General features: G+C 38.4%; 1 protein-coding gene across 1 annotated transcript in view; it reads right to left on the reverse strand.

The window, feature by feature from the left end:
- ARHGAP18 (Rho GTPase activating protein 18) overlaps positions 1-16,567 on the reverse strand; it is a 77,736-nt gene that overhangs the window by 7,356 nt on the left and 53,813 nt on the right. Inside the window, exons 8-12 of the mRNA XM_032216279.1 lie at positions 15,121-15,198; positions 12,274-12,433; positions 4,800-4,882; positions 3,143-3,349; positions 2,030-2,194 (exon numbers count right to left, since the gene is read on the reverse strand). Coding sequence (XP_032072170.1) covers positions 2,030-2,194; positions 3,143-3,349; positions 4,800-4,882; positions 12,274-12,433; positions 15,121-15,198 — 693 coding nt within the window. The remainder of the gene's footprint in view (positions 1-2,029; positions 2,195-3,142; positions 3,350-4,799; positions 4,883-12,273; positions 12,434-15,120; positions 15,199-16,567) is intronic.

A 16,567-nucleotide genomic window follows, 5' to 3' on the forward strand; every position in this document is an offset into this window, starting at 1 on the left:
CCTCACTAGCATCAGAAGAAATAAGGCAAAGGGCAGCTAGGTGCAGCAAAGCCTTCAGAGTGCAGGGTAATGGGGTGGATGGGGCTTTGCACTATGGTGCTGACCATAACACAGGACTTGAGGCAGCATTTCTCAGCAGGGGTAGCACTGGGGCTGAAGTAAAGACCTTGAGGGAAGGCCTCAGCCTCTATTTCAGTCCCGGTAACACTATGCAGGATGGCCAAAAGGACAGAAATAGGAGACAGAGGGGAAAATAGGCAGGTAGGGGGCGTTGAAGTGTTCCTAAGATTGTAAGTACAGGTAGGTTGCTAAGTGCCAAAATTTTGATCAGAGGACCACAGAGGCACTGCAATAGCCATAACTTAAGAGCCAAGGTGGTGCAGTGGTTAAATGCAGCACTGCAGGCTACTTCAGCTGACTGCAGTTCTGCAGTTCGGCTGTTCAAATCTCACCGGCTCAGGGTTCTCAGCCTTCCATCCTTCCGAGGTGGGTAAAATGAGGACCCGGATTGTTGTTGGGGGCAATATGCTGACTCTGTAAACCGCTTAGAGAGGGCTGAAAGTCCTATGAAGCGGTATATAAGTCTAACTGCTATTGCTATTGCTATTGCTGTAAGTTTGGAAACTGTGTGTAAGTATCATTTGTTCAGCACTGCCATAACTTTGAACAGCCACTGAATGAATAGTTGAGAACTACCTGAATAGGAAAACAAAAATGCTATTACAAAATAGCAGAAATACAGAGGACAGAAGTCAAAATAGGTAACCACACATGGAATTTCAAATTGTCTTTGAATTAAACACTGAGGAATACAATAACAGAATCATAAGTTTCAAACAACATAGAAACATGCAAATTTACATTATGACCCATTGTGCACCTTTCTCTTACCTGGATGGGCCGACTTTGGGTTGCCAAGACCCCTGCCTAATATGTTTTAGGAAGGCAAGAGCTGAACAAAAGAGAGATGATGCAAAGGGGGTAGGACATGTAGAACATGTAGGACCAGATGTGGAGAGTGGAGATTTCTACTTGATTTCTCTTAAATTGGGAGTATTTTTGAAACAATTAAGCAAACTTTTAATAATAAATGAAGACCACTGCTGGGGGCCATAAAAGGGCTATGTAACTCGGGCTATCAGATATCCACTCCTGCTCTGGGTCCACAGAACCAAAAATGACTAATTCCATCACTGTGAATGTGGCCAGAAACACCAATTAGTTTTCAATAGGAAAAAAAAAATACTCAGGTCCACGCAATTCTAAATGTATCCACAAGATGGCTCCAATCCATAAGATTATAAATATTCAGTTAGAAAATGTGGAATAATTGAAAGAAAATCTATATTCAGAAAAATAATATGCAAATATTTGGCTTGATTTCTGTTATGCATCATATTAATAGTATGGTGATATTTTAATAGATATCATTATCTAAAGTTATCCAGGTGACAAACAACCAAAAGTATATATTCTAGCAACAGTTTTGATTTTTAAAGAATACCAGGCAGCTAAAGAAATTGAAAGTTTGCTTAAAATATGCAGTATGTATGCAATGCCTATATTTTAAGTACTTCACACTGCTTTATTTTGGAACTGTACTAATAGTTTAATCTTTAACCCAAATAGCATGGCTGAGAAATGAAATAAAAAGAAAATATACAGGTAGCTGTATATTTTTTTTCAGCTGCAAGCAGATTATACTAGCATTCCCCAGTTTCATAACTTCTAAATGTGTCAGTACTGCAATTGCTCAAAATGTAAGGATTCGTTTCTCTTCTTTGTTCAGATTAGGGTGGTCATTTGAACTCTAAAAATGTAAGGAAGTGCACAGGTATGATTGAGAGACTTCTAGTAAGAGCAACCACAATCTTAGGCAATTATCCTACAATTTACTACAAGCAGTTTCTACAGTTAAACACATCAGATACTCCAAAGAGATACAACTTTCTTTGTTCTGGAGGCTCTAATCCCTGTGGGTACAGCTGAAGTAGGAATTGTGGATTTTTGTTACAAATTGTTTGCTTACATCATTGCCACTCTTTTGATCACTGATACTTTTATCTTGCTTTTCATGTTTTTCTCGGTCATACGCCATTTTTTTCAGAAGTTTCCTCATTGCTTTGTCCTTTCGTTCCTTCTTCTGACTTTCAGCATTCTGCTTTCTTACTTGGTTCACAAGAAACGTAGGAATCTAGGCAGACAGACAGCATGTTTTATTGCAACATTACTATTGCTCCCTTAAGACATTAGTAAACATCTGTTGGAAGCTTTCCAATAAAACTAAAAATGAACAGCAGATGCATTAATGTTCTGTACCAGTGAAGTTTCTTTTTTTAAAGTGAAGCATATTATTTCAATATCGAAATGCTACACACTCAGTGGAGTGATATAGTCTATATTTAAGTACAAATAGTTTGCCTTGGGTAGCAAACCATACTCTTCTAGCCAACAGCCTCAGTTCCAGATGCCATAGTATTTTAAACAATTGCATCTGGCCTTTCTGTGCAATCCACAACTCCCAAAAACATTTAAATCTCAACTGCAACTACTCCCATTCTGATGACACTCAATTTAAAAAAAAATCTCATAAACAAAAGGATTCAGACACTGACTGTTGTTTCTCAGACAGCTTTACATGAATATATTTCTAGAAGGGAAAATTTGATTGTTTTCATTAAGAACCATGTATAAAGTATGCTAAATACTTAAGTATGCTTAATAAGGTTACAGTTTCTTGTGAAAAACAAAACAGTTGACAAAATGAGAAGAATTGTGTGAAGAGTGAATAATAACATTAAAGGACCCAATGCATAATACATTATTCTGTAAATGTTTCCAAGGGGAAAATAAGATTATGCATTAACTGGATTAAATAAAACTGGATTGTTTTTTGGTTTGTTGATTAATATGGGCTCAAAGAAAACCAAACTGTTTCTAAATTTGGATAGATGTTCATTTGGTCTTTATATAAATCAAAAGAAAAAGGCATCTTTTCCATCAAACTCACATATAATTAATGCAGCATTTATAGCATTTAAAAAGGAACCACATTGTCTCTAAGACAGAAAAAATTGTGGTCCACTGCTTCTGTGACGATTCTTTCAGGATAACACTCACTTTTTAACAAAAGCAAACTTACAGTCCAAAGAAGATTCTGGTATTTAATCATAAAACGCATGACGTTTGCTGTCCCAGCTGCCATAACAAACTCGCTTTGTTCTGTGGGCTTGGCACCCAAACCATGAAACATGAAGAGGTTTGGCGCCATAACCATGGCAACATTCTTTAGGTTCATCTTGTTTTTATCTCCATGATCGATCACTCTTTGAAGAAATTCAAGCAATACCTGAAAACAAGAGAACAATTTCAAAAGTAGCTGTATGAGCAATCTTTGCATTCAAACAGCCTATTTAAAAAAGATGCTAACTACATCTATCGAGTGCACTTTGTGCATTTCTTTGGTGATGCAACTAGGTGATGCTCAACATCAAAGTCAAGTGTTTAACTATCATATTTTTCAGAGTATAAGATGCACCTTTTTCCCTCAAAAAAGAGGCTGAAAATCTGTGTGTGTCTTATACACTGAATACAGCATTTTTGGCCTCCCGAAACCCTGCCCCCTTTGCAAAAATGGCCATGCATACATAGCCTTTAGGAGGCTTCCAGAGTGCTCCTGGGGGCTGGGGAGGGCAAAAATGAGCAAAAAACAAGCCTTTTTTTGCTCATTTTCTTCACCTCCCCCAGTCCCCAGGAGCACTCTATAATAGCAATAGCAATAGTTAGACTTATATACCGCTTCATAGGGCTTTCAGCCCTCTCTAAGCGGTTTACAGAGTCAGCATATATTGCCCCCAACAACAATCTGGGTCCTCATTTTACCCACCTCGGAAGGATGGAAGGCTGAGTCAACCTTGAGCCTAGTGGGATTTGAACAGCCGAACTGCTGAACTGCAGTCAGCTGAAGTAGCCTGCAGTGCTGCATTTAACCACTGCGCCACCTCGGCTCCTATAAGCCTCCTAAAGGCTATGCATGCCCCTTTTTGGACACAAAAAGAGCCTGTTTTCGCAAAAAAAATGGGCTGTTTTTGGAAAGTTTGCAGAGTGCAAAAACTTTTTTTTAATTTGCCTCTTCAAAATCTTGGTGCGTCTTATACTCTGGTGTGTCTTATACTCTGAAAAATACGGTATTTTAGTAATATGGCAAAGGGAGAGACTAAAGTAGCTTTTATTCTAGAGAATATATGGGTTAACAAAACACAGCAATTGTCACACTATCAGATTGTCCAAATTTTATTTATGTTGGTCTTTGCAAGGCTTAGCCCTAGATGCTTGCCAATTATTATGTTGCCCTCCAGAAGCCCTGGGGTGAATTACACAGGAAAAAATAACAATGGCAACTAAAATGCAGGGCCATTTTAATATAACTTCCCTCCCACATCATCCCACAACTCAATGCAGGAAATACATGCTGGAACTATCCTTTTAAGACGGGGTTGTCTATCCTCTACTATAACAGAATGGAAAGAAGAAGAAAAAACCATCTTTTAAGATAATTGGTTCTATCATGTCCTTCCTGATTCTTTTGTAGGCAAAAGATATCAGGTTTCTTTCATTTTTGTTCTCTGAACCTCCAAACTGAACATCTTAATTTTATGTCTCCAAAATCATTTGGATCCCAACTGAGCAACTTGCAGCAGACCTGGCTAATCAGAACGTGTGGCCGTTTTTAATTTAACAAGCAAACTTTTATTCTGGAATTATCAATGGCCAATCCTGATATTTAAAAAATAACTAACCTTGAGTGTATCTCTGTTTCCCTCTGGGAGAAGAAGAACCAAAAGATTCAGTGCTTGCAGCTGATGTTTCTTGGTTGGAAGTTCTGCCAAGGAAATGTGCAAGTGTATCAATTTTGGAATGATTTTGCATTTTCTACAATGACATTACTGGACATGAAATTATATAATAAACCTCACTGAAACGCTGTGAAAGATTTAAATTATGACAATGGGTTAACAAAAGCTCCAGATTTCATGTTTTTCATGACTCAGCTACCAAGAGATTTATTAGGTCTCAAATAATGGCAACCTCTTTTCTTTTAGCTATTTTGTTTCATGGGCAATGCTTCCTGATATAAAAAAATATGTGATAAAAGAGAACACCTTCCCAGATGTATCTGCCATTTAGGCATATGAATTGGAGGGAGTTTATGATACTCAGTGAAACACAGTGGTCTTTCCTGTGCAAATTATTACCAAATAAATTGTGATGCTGATCCAGGAATACCAAACTCTACACGATTGCTAAAACTATCAGTAGGAGCCAACAGCAATGTTATTATCAGCAATGTTCAGGATGCTTAGAATTTCCCCCGCATTTATTTTCTTTAATATTTTTATGTACTGTATAATCTAGCTTTCAGAACAGAAACTAAGCAAATTTGAAAAATGCCTGCTTGAAATACACTCAGTAAATGCCCTTGTCAAATACAGAAAACATCTACATATACAAACAATGAGGATAACCACAAAATTCTGAAAACCATTCATGCAGACAGGGGGAATCAGATATAAAGCAACCTTAAAACATTCTTACTCCTTGCACTTTCCACAGTACAGATATGTATATTCTGGCAGAATGATGTGAATCTTTTAGGTGAATGTAAACTAATAACTATGTCATAATATCAATTACTTAAGTGTTTCTCTTTAATTCACTGGAAGAGCTTATATAACAAATGCTGATAAGGCAATAAAAAAGATAGCATCTATAGCTGAAACTAACATGTAACTCTAGAAATAAAAATATCTGCCATACCACTGCTTCCTCATTTGCTAATAATTCTCAACATACTATCACAATAATCCATGCTTTCCCCACAAAGTATAGATTTCAAGCACATTCGGCAATCAGTCATGAAAATGAAGTAACCAGAAGGAAAGGGACCATCTATACCAGGGATGTCAAACTCAAGGCCCAGGGGCCAGATCCAGCCCATGCGGTGCTTAGATCTGGCCCATGGGGCCGCTCTGGAAATAGTGAAAGACTAGCTCACAGTGCTTCTGCCAGAGAAAATGGGCTCCTGAGCTCCGTTTTTGGCTGCCACGGCCACCTGCAACCTTCTGCCAGTGAAAACAGAGCTCGGGAGGGCCACATGCACTAACACTACCATACATCAAAAACATCCTAGAAATAACCAACAATTGTGACTATATAGCCTCACTATAGCAGAACTAAAGTTCTTCAAAACATCTTAAGTAAACCAAAAGACATGATAGCCCAAAAATAAAAAAAACCAGACATCATCTTCATTCTACAGCCTACAGTGTAAGGATTGTAACAACAACTTTGTAGGACGCTAACAGAGCACATACAGGAACACCAATTAGTAATCAGAAGACACAATGAAAAGTCCTTAATTTTACCACATCTTAGACCAAGATAAATCCAAAAATGCTAATTCCTAGAAGCTTGGCAATCAGACAAATCAGCCATCAACAAACACATAGAAATAAATTATATTTACACAGCATTAAAAAAAACAATAAAAGAGCTAAGAAGAAAACAAAAACACTAGAACATCTCTCCAGCAATCAGCATCCAGATATCTCTCTAATTTTTTTTCAGTGTGGGCGGAAAAAGTATAGTGTTTGAGCGGCACATTTTCATGCCTGAGCACCTGAATTTTTTTCACAGATGTCACCCAAGAAAACAATGAAATCAGTGTTATTTGAAAGTCAAAGTTATATTTATTCAAGATACACGTTTAATTAAAAGTGTTATATATCAGTATCACTTATAATATTATTAAAATATTAAAATTATGTATAGTGTTTACGGTAATGTACACTGTTATTCACTGAAAGTCTGTCTCATCTTAAAGTTTCTCACGTCTGTCTTTCTTTAACAACCATTCCGAGTACACTTTGTCAAGATCAATCTGCACCGCTGAAGTCTGGTAAGATCGGATTCGCATCAGCATATTCAAGTGCTCAGTTTGCAGCCGATTGCGAGCTTTGGTCTTGATGGCATTCATCAGGCTGAAACCTCGCTCACAATCGGTGCTTGATGCTTGGAATGTTGCGCAGATGTCCAGCAGACGTGACAGCAATCCAAACTGTTGCTCTTAGTACAAACTGAACTACATCATCAAATGGGTGCATTAATCCAGACTTGAATTTCTCTGACACCAGAAATCTGAAGTCACGATATTGTGACTGTACAGCTGATGTGATGCTGACTTCGTCCAAATCGTCAAAGAAATGCTGGTATTTTCCAACCAGAGTTGCAATCTCAGTTTCCCCAAAATTAAAAGAATTCACATTCGACAGAGCAGCAGTTTCAAATATATTCCAATCTGTCAGCTCATTGTCTGGAAAACGACTGTCAAGATGCAAGCACAAATGTTCAATAAATCTGAGTATAGGAGCCATGTCAATGTCTGGGTTGCTCTCCATATATTCGCAAGCTTCGTTATTCCAGTAAACCGTTTCACCTAAATACTGCAGGTGAAGCTTGGTTCTTCTGGCCTTCACAAACTGAATGGCTTCTATTGGTGTCAGGTTGCTTCTTTGCAACAGCTTGTTCAACTCGGCTAATTTGCGAACAACGTCGTCAAACACAATCAATGCAGCACGAAACTGTGGATCCGTCAACTTTTTGTAACAATATTTACAAACTGGGTCACTGTGTGATTCTGCTTGCTCTTTATAGTACTCAACCAAAACTGTAATGTTTTTCATTAATGCTCGCAATGCAAAATGTCTGGAAAGCCATCGTACTTCATTCAATGGTCTGAAGGCTACCGCTTCACACTCAAGAACTTCTGCTAGTTCTGCAAATGCCATTTTCTTCCCAGAAGAGCGGCAGAACAGAGTGTACACAGTGCGCAATAAAGTCTCAATGTCTTTCATCAGTGAGACGTGCTTACATGCATCATCAATCCCCAGGTCTTCTCGATGTGCCACACAGTGCTGTTCAACCAAATGAGATACATCTTGACGAAGCTGAGCAGCCACACCATTATGCTTACCCAGCATCACAGACACACTGTCTGACGTAAACATGACCATCTTTTGAAGATTGATGTTGTTTGTAGCATAGAACTCTTTTATGGCTGCTGTGATTACTGTGCTGTCGCATGTTGACAACTGTAAAATTCCTGCAAACACGGTCTTATAAATCGCAGCATTAGACGGGCGGAATTTCGCATACAAAATCAACATTTTGGTGACTGATACATCGGTGCTTTCATCAGCAATAAGAGTATGACAACTGGCATTACATAGATCATGCATGACTTCTTTCTGAACAACTGCATTGATGCACTCCACAAACTCAAAGCCATAATTCTTGCTGCGCCAGCTCTCCGGAATGGACACATACTTGCCTATGTGGTCATGTATGGCTTTGACTGATAATATTGACACATTTATGTTTATGGCCAGCAACACATTATCAATCAAAATGTTGACTTCATCAGCATTAGCATTTCTGCGCAGTGAAACTTCTTTTCTGTTCGCCTTGTCTTCTGCACTTTCAGTCAGTAGCCTCAGCAGCCCTCCAGATTTCTGGCATCGTAGTTTAGTGATCGAATCCAGGTGAATCTTCTGATTGATATGACGCTTCAAATAATCAATTTTCCAATCATTTTCCAGTGGCGAATGTGCCACCTGTACAAGCTTCTTGACATATTTGGCAAACAATGTTGTCACTACTTTCACGATAAGTGAAGATGTCACCCAGTTTTGTTAACTGTTTTCTAGACGAAGTTGGCAGTTCAGTCTCTACTAACTCTCCCAACCATTCTGGTTTAAACTTCCAGCTGCACTTTTTCTTCGTAACAACATTTACTCCAGCTTTACGTTTCGACATCAGCACTGACTGATGATGTACCTATAGGGTTAGGGTTTATCAATTATTACAATTATCTTTTCAAATTCATTTTGGATTAAATAAAAAAGAGCTTTGAAATGAATATATAAATGGCACTTAATACCACTAATATTAAAATAGTAAATGTTTGATAAACTTCATTTTAATGAATTTCACTTGATATGCTTCATTTTAATGAGTTAACATTCAATTGCAAAAGTTGTCTATACACTGTATGCTTCTGTGAATGTATTATATGCAATTTGCTATTTTAAATGAATAAAATTATTAAAATCGCCATAATTAAAGTCTCATTCACATCTAAGAGTTTTCTTCCATCATTAATTTGTAAACATAAGGATTTATTGCCTGCATGTTCAACAATGCTTGCTGATTGTTTAAAAATTTGTGGGAATTTGCTCCTCTCTGTACAGAGGGTTTCAGTAACCTACTACTACTGCAAAACTAATTTCTAAACTGCATACTACTTGCAAATATAAATAGATTGTTAAAATGGCTCTACCATAACAAATAAGAGAAAAAAAACTTTCCTTTTGTTTATAAAGTAATGACTTTAGTTTGCTCCAAATGATTTAACTATGGAAGTCACTATTTTAAACTGACAGATAGGAAGTTTAATTAGATTAAAAGCAAAAATATTCTCAATGAGTTTGAAAATCCCAATGAGTTATCAAATATAGGTACTCCTTCATTACAACGTGGGACTGGAATTTTTATTACTCAGCAATGTGGTCACAAAGCTGATGTCATGTGACCGGGCTTTCTCGGCTCTTTCCGACTCCGAGGGCATCAATCATGTTAGCCAAGGGATCTGCAAAGTTGGCTCTTTTAAGACTGGTGGACTTCAACTTCCAGAATTTTGAGAGTTGAAGTCCACCAGTCTTAAAACAGCCAACTTTGCAGACCCCTGTGTTAGCCCAAAGCCTGGTGCTGGGCTTTGCTCCCCCACTGGTGAAACTCCAAGAAGCGAGGAGGGAGAAAAAGAGACGGAGACCAAGGAGCTTCCCCTCTCAGCAAAAATGTAACCGGGGAGAGCCAGCCCAGGCAATAGCAAATTAGCCAATCTCGCAGCACGCGCGGAAAGCGAGGTCTGAGGGGGGGGAGCAAAACTCCAGGGCTCTCTGACTGTTCTAATTCCCCGTGAAAACTGTTGCCTCTGAAGCATTTGCTCCAGTGTTTTGAACCTTTAAGCTCCCCTTTCTCTTTTTTCTTTTCGACCCACACTGATTAGGGAGAATCCTGAAGTCGGGCGGGGCTGAGGAGGGAGAAAAAGAGACGGAGACCAAGGAGCTTCCCCTCCCAGCAAAAATGTAACTGGGGAGAGCCAGCCCAGGCAGTAGCAAATTAGCCGATCACGCAGCACGCGTGGAAAGCGAGGTCTGACCGGGGGGAGGGGGGCAGCAAAAGTCCAGGGCTCTCTGTTCTAATTCCCCATGAAAACTGTTGCCTCTGAAGCATTTGCTCCAGTGTTTTGAACCTTTAAGCTCCCCTTTCCCTTTTTTCTTTTCGGCCCACACTGATTAGAGAATCCTGAAGTCGGGCAGCAATGTACTGCAGTAGAAAAGGTTTAGCTGGAGGAGGTTTTGATTGCGATTCCGTAGCCGCTCTGTAGTTCGTGTCCAGATATGTAACGTGACTCTGTGCGGCAATTAGAAACTATTGCGCGGCGTATTGCAGCCATGTGCGCGGCCGCGCAAGCGCGCACCTTAGAGGGAACAGTGATGCATGGATTAACGCCTGAACAATCAAGCAATAAATAATAATCTATACAAGGAATCAAGGAGAAAACATCACCCCCACCCCCACAAATTACTGCTTATAAACATAGACCAAACTCGCTTCTAACATTGAAGGTGTTACCTAGTCAGGTAATGAAACTTCTGCAAACAAATCAAGTTCCAAGAGCACTACAAATTCCACAAATCTGTTTTCCCCAAACAACACATTCGATGTATTTATTCATATTAATTTGTGGGCATTTGTCTAATGGTTTATATAGAGATGGTTGCAAAGAATGAATAAAAGTATTAATAAATACACTTGGAAGCCTAAAATCCTTCTGTTTATCATAGTGCTAGATAAACTTTGTAAAGGGCATTCTTGCAAACATTATGAAGTGTGTTATCCCACAAAGCCCCAAGGGAGTTGCATGGCAGTAAACAATATGAGAATACCATTTGTCCAAAACTGCACTGAAGGTCTTTGTCCCTAATTAGGCTGAGGAAAGCACTAAATGGAAGGAGAAGCAGAATTCTCTCCAATGAGGAAAAAAATACCCATAAATGCAAAATGAATTCATTGGAATGTGGATTCCAGCTTACTTTGAACCTCTTTCAAAGAGGGAGAAAAAGATGCAAGCAGATTTCCCATGCTAGTAAGTTAACGGAAGCATCTGGAAAATTGTATCACATGAGTTGTGACTGTGAACAAGGCTTAGCAATCGACAAGGGTATGTGCAGCCAAGAGAAGGGATGAAAAAACTCACTATGGAACTGCTCAAAGTCTACAGCTACCTGACATTAATTTTTTCTTAAAAGAATGATAACATAAAATGATAACATTTTCGAAAGGAACCTAAATGGCCTCCTACAGTAAGTGTAAGGAAATCATGGGACTCCCTAGCTACTGATGACTACAACAACCCTCAGCAGCCTCAGCTAACAAGCATGTTAGTAAGAGGTGCTGGGATCTGTAGTTCTGTATTGTTTCCAAGCCTGCTCCTAGAATTTATAATGTAGCACATTTTGTATTGCAATTGTATTGCAATTAATTATAAGACACTTTGCAAATGCCTCTGACTTTTCTAAAAATAATAACTCATCTATACTAACCAGTAAGGTATATTAATGAATAGAGGTACTTCTGTGCATCGGTACTTCTGGGCATCTGTTTCCAGTGTTTAGAAGTGTTTTTGTTTTGTTTTTCTGCTATTTCATGGAACAGTTAATATGTTTTGATTGTAGGACACTCCCTAATCCAGCAGAGGCTCTTTATAGTAGAATGAGAGAAAGATAATTTATGATGATTTCTCCTTCTGGTAGCCCCTAACTTTGCCTGATAATCTGCTCCACAGACCGGGGAGCAATTTGGGATATGGTTTGGGATTTTTGGAGGAAAAGGAACAAATAATCAGAAATCTCTGACTACATAATTCTGCTGGCTTTGAAGCCTGTTCCTTCAGTAGACATTTAGAAACTAGAAATCTGAGACCTATATGTCAATAAAGATTAAGTGTACGCAGTAGTTTCGGTGGTTGCCTAATCTATGCATCTCATAGGCTGAGCTGAGCCATGCTTATCTTGTATGCTTAGCATGTGACTCTGCGTAATCTCCCAAGAGTGAACCAAAAAAAAAAAAAAAACCACCACCCCTACTTACTCTGCACATCCTGAAAAGCCTTAAGATACTCCACAGTAAACAAGGGTTGTGGTAATTCTCGGATGAAGAGTTTTAGAAGGCTGGCTGCATCATGTTGTTTGACACTATCCCAGTTAAAAGTCCCTTCGTAAAACTTTGATTCCAGCTCTTGGCAAAGGTTCTAAGTGACACAGGAGAAAAAAACGCAGGTTGTGAAGGTGGCATTTCATATTTAAAAACATTGTACTTTACAACCTGCATGAAAAAAGTAGCGCATGAAATGTAATAAACTGTGTCACTTTTCCCCCTCTCATACATCAGGATTACTACAATATTTTCTAGGACTTTTACTAAAAATATGTAATTTTATGCTTTTTGTGTGTGCAATGCCATATACATCAGAAGACTGGATTTTCATTTTAACCATAGTGCCCTCACACACAGGGGGGAGGGGGGCTGCAGTCGGTGCAGCTGGAGCGTGCCTCCCGGTTTTGTTTTATTTTATTAATTTTTAGTACTCCCATTGGATCCTTTTTTAATTTAATTAACATTTTTTGGTGGAGATAACAGCATAGAACATAATACAAACCAAAACTTTTGTTGCTGCCGAGAATTAAATAAGCATTGTAGGTCTGCACATATTCTCCCCTTATTAGAGAGATTGCCAGGGAGGACAGACAATTTTTATCTAGGCTTTCTCCTCCAGGACACTAACACGGTTACCACGTATGCAGTGGCAAAGTTCTGTGCTGCTGTAATGTCCATAAGAAAAAAATTGGCTACAGAAGTATAGTTGTCATCTTGTGCCAATTATCTGGACATATCTCTAACAATCTTTGGACCATTGTACTTACTCCTATACTTAACAGTGTTGCACCCAGGTAATCCAGGGAGTGACCCGAACAATCTGAGAACATGTATGTTATTTTCCATTTTTAACGTCAATACCTTTTAATTATATCTTAATGACAGTATTTTTTAACATAGTATAAAAACTAATGTGTATTGCTGGTCTTTGACCGTAATAAAGATTTGCCTACTTATTACTTACTTTTAACCATAGTTCATGTGTGTTTTCTCTTCACAGTAATAGTTTTCATAAGAGGAAGCAGTTGTCCAAAAATCCTTTTAGTTAACAACAACAACAACAAAACACACATACACTATGTTTTAAATTTTAAAATCAATTATGTGGGATGCTTCTGAATTCCTTTCTTAAAATTTCAAATAATTAAAAAGACTGTGGATGGATTTTGGTACTACTCTAGAACAGGCTGCATTCTCTTAAAACTTGGAAGCAGAATGGGCCAACTTGCCATGGCTAACTAGCCGCAGGACAATTTAACAATTCAATTTAATTATTCAAAATAAATAAAAATATTCTAATTTTTGTCTTTCTTTAATGATTCTACTCCACCATTTATTTGATATTAGTGTAACTCTTGTCCCACAGCGAATTGTCCTGTGGCGAGTTGGCTGTGGCGAGTTAACCGTGGTGACTTGGCCGTAGCAAGTTGGCCATGACAAATTGTTATAGACCCTTCTGAAAGGCTACCCAGCAAACTAGTTATGGGTGGGGCCAGAAAAACAGCACCTACACAAGGGAAGTTTAAATCTACAAGATAGTAAGTACAGCATCATTATCAAAAGTCCACTGCACGTACAACAGGGACACAGCTTTGAAGTGCCTAATTACAGATTTTGACACCTTTTGGAGATACTGCTGGTCCCTATCTTTTTTTCTAGCAGTTTGTTCCTCTAAGACTTCCAATTCCCCTTTTCAGCCCAAGCTCATTTTATGTTTGTGTCACTCTGCTCCAAGCAGCAGCTGTATCTTTTAGCAGCTGTCTTGCAGAAGGCTTTTGATCTTAGACCAAAGGCCGTAAGTGCAGTTTTCCATCCTGTAGGGCATTTGCACAGATGCCTGCCCGAAGCCCTAACTATCAAAACAGGTAGTCCATTGGGACAAGATGGAACAATTCTACAACTTGATATAAGACACCTTTCTATGTTATGAAGACTAGTACCTCAATTATATTATCTTTCTTCTTTATCCCAGATCAAATCCTCCTCTGACAATATTTTACAAGGGATTTGGATGTAATTCGGGGAGCCTAAGAGAAGCAACCTCTGCCTGATGTCTCCTTTTTTAATATGTTGTCTCAAAGCCACTTGCTGATCCTCCCCCAAACCAGTTCATAAAATGCACATTTCATGTCTTGCTTCAGTTCAGCCATTTGCCAGGTCAACAAGAATCCATATTTCACCTCCTTAGACTGTGCATGTATTTTTAAATTGCATAAACTACTTGTCCAATCTGCAGCTTTTGCTTTATAATTCACATTTTGTGAATATTCGAAAGCTACAGAAATAAAATCAGTTTCAAAATATGATAGAGAATGAAGTTAATTAGAAAAGCAGTAATATAAAACAACTGCACAAAACTCTTGTACCCAGGGAGAAAGCAACCATACAGAGGACAACATCTGAGTAAAAATGACAGGGAATGATTTCTTCAGCGCCACTCTTTAATTTAATTCCAGTAATTTTATATATCTGTATGTGTGCGTTTGAGTGTCCGTGTGTGTGTGAATGTGGGTGTATAGTCTTGATTGCATATAAAATCTATAGTTTTGAACAAGTCAGTTCTGAAAGTCATAAAATAAATTTTGACAAGCAGACAATCTGCTCTGTAGCTTCTACCCACTTCTGCTATGTCATTTAAAACGAATAAGTAGAATTTACAATTTTATTTAAACGTCTGAGTTTGAGGCTTGTTACTGAGCACACATTATCAAATATAAACAAAGAACCAAACACTGGTAAGGCACACAGCACCATTTTTCCTAAGCTGAAGGGCCATTTTACCTTCACCCTAGCAGCAACTCCTGGTATTCGAAGCAATCCTTCTGTTTCCAGCTTTCCCCCTTCTATCTGAGAAATGAGCTGAACATAGAAATGAGAACAGAAAGCAGACGTATCATGAAACAGTAAAAAGATTGGTACTATCATAACAATTTCAGCATATATGCCTCCCTTGTTTCATGCACATTTTTTTTTTGCAGTACCACAACTACAGGATGTCTTTAGGCTAAAAAGAGACAACTACTATTGTAACACGTGGACGTTTATCCAGAATCAATTTGGAGAACAGCTAAATATACCTCATCCACCTTACATCACGGAATATGGACTTTATTTATTGATTTTCTGAAATTCATCTCCTGCTTTCTGCTCTGGCCTCTTTCCCATTCCTGACTCAGGTAAAATAATTTATTGGGATGGAGGAGAGATCTGTTTGCATAGATATTAATCAATGAAAAATCTTTTATATGCAGAAGAGAATTTACAGTTCCTAAATGCCCAATCAAATGCATTTAGCCAAGTGCACAACAGGTCTGCTCCATGAGGCTTCTTGCTAATGATGGCTTGAGTGCAGAATTTTTATCTTTAGGAATTAGTCCAGGGTAGATGTTATCATGTAAAAGTAAAATATTTACACAGAGACAGCAAGAGTATTGCCCAGCTTACATTAGTTCTGGATATTGCATCTAACTTGATGCCAGTTTACAAAGTTCTTCTTTATTTCATTTATACCTGCCAGAGTCAATCAGCTACTGCCAAATGCATAATGAAACGGGGATGTTTTCGTTGCCTTGAGGAATGTATTATTGCCATACACACCTCCAGGGAAAACATACGGCAAAACATGGAGGCCAAGATAGAAGATCCTAATTTGCCGAAGATCCCTATAATTCCAGGGAAATAGGATTGTCAATAGGCCCATTGAGATATCCAAAAGAACTAAGGTAAGGCAGTGTATGATGTAACCTGGTACTAGACCATGTATGGCTTTGTAGTAGCAGCCAAGTTTGAATTGGGCCTGGAAGTTGACTGATAATAAGTAGTTCAGGCAAGTGGTATGAAAATCACTGTGACTCTGCAGTGGTGAGATAGTGAGACTTAGCAATCTAATAGCTGCATTCTGGACCAATTGCAACTTCTGAAATTTCCCCCAACAATTGTTCTATAAGAGTACATTGCAGTAATCTAATCACATAGTTGTGTTATCATCACCAGAACACCCAAGTAGGGCTACAATTGATGCAGTAACCTAAACTGGACACAGGTCCCTTTCTCCATAATTTCCTTTTGCTATTTAATCCCCCATTTTTCGCCACTGTTTTTGTGCTACGAAAGTTAAGCAATATGCATGTGATCTTGGTTTATTCTGCAAAATTCTGGAGAAATCATTCTCAGATAAGACACAATTATTTGTATTACAAATTTGATGATTGTGTGAAAAGAAGTTAAG

The sequence above is a fragment of the Thamnophis elegans genome, chromosome 4 (assembly GCF_009769535.1).
Source record: "Thamnophis elegans isolate rThaEle1 chromosome 4, rThaEle1.pri, whole genome shotgun sequence".
In the NCBI taxonomy this organism is placed as follows: Eukaryota; Metazoa; Chordata; class Lepidosauria; order Squamata; family Colubridae; genus Thamnophis; species Thamnophis elegans.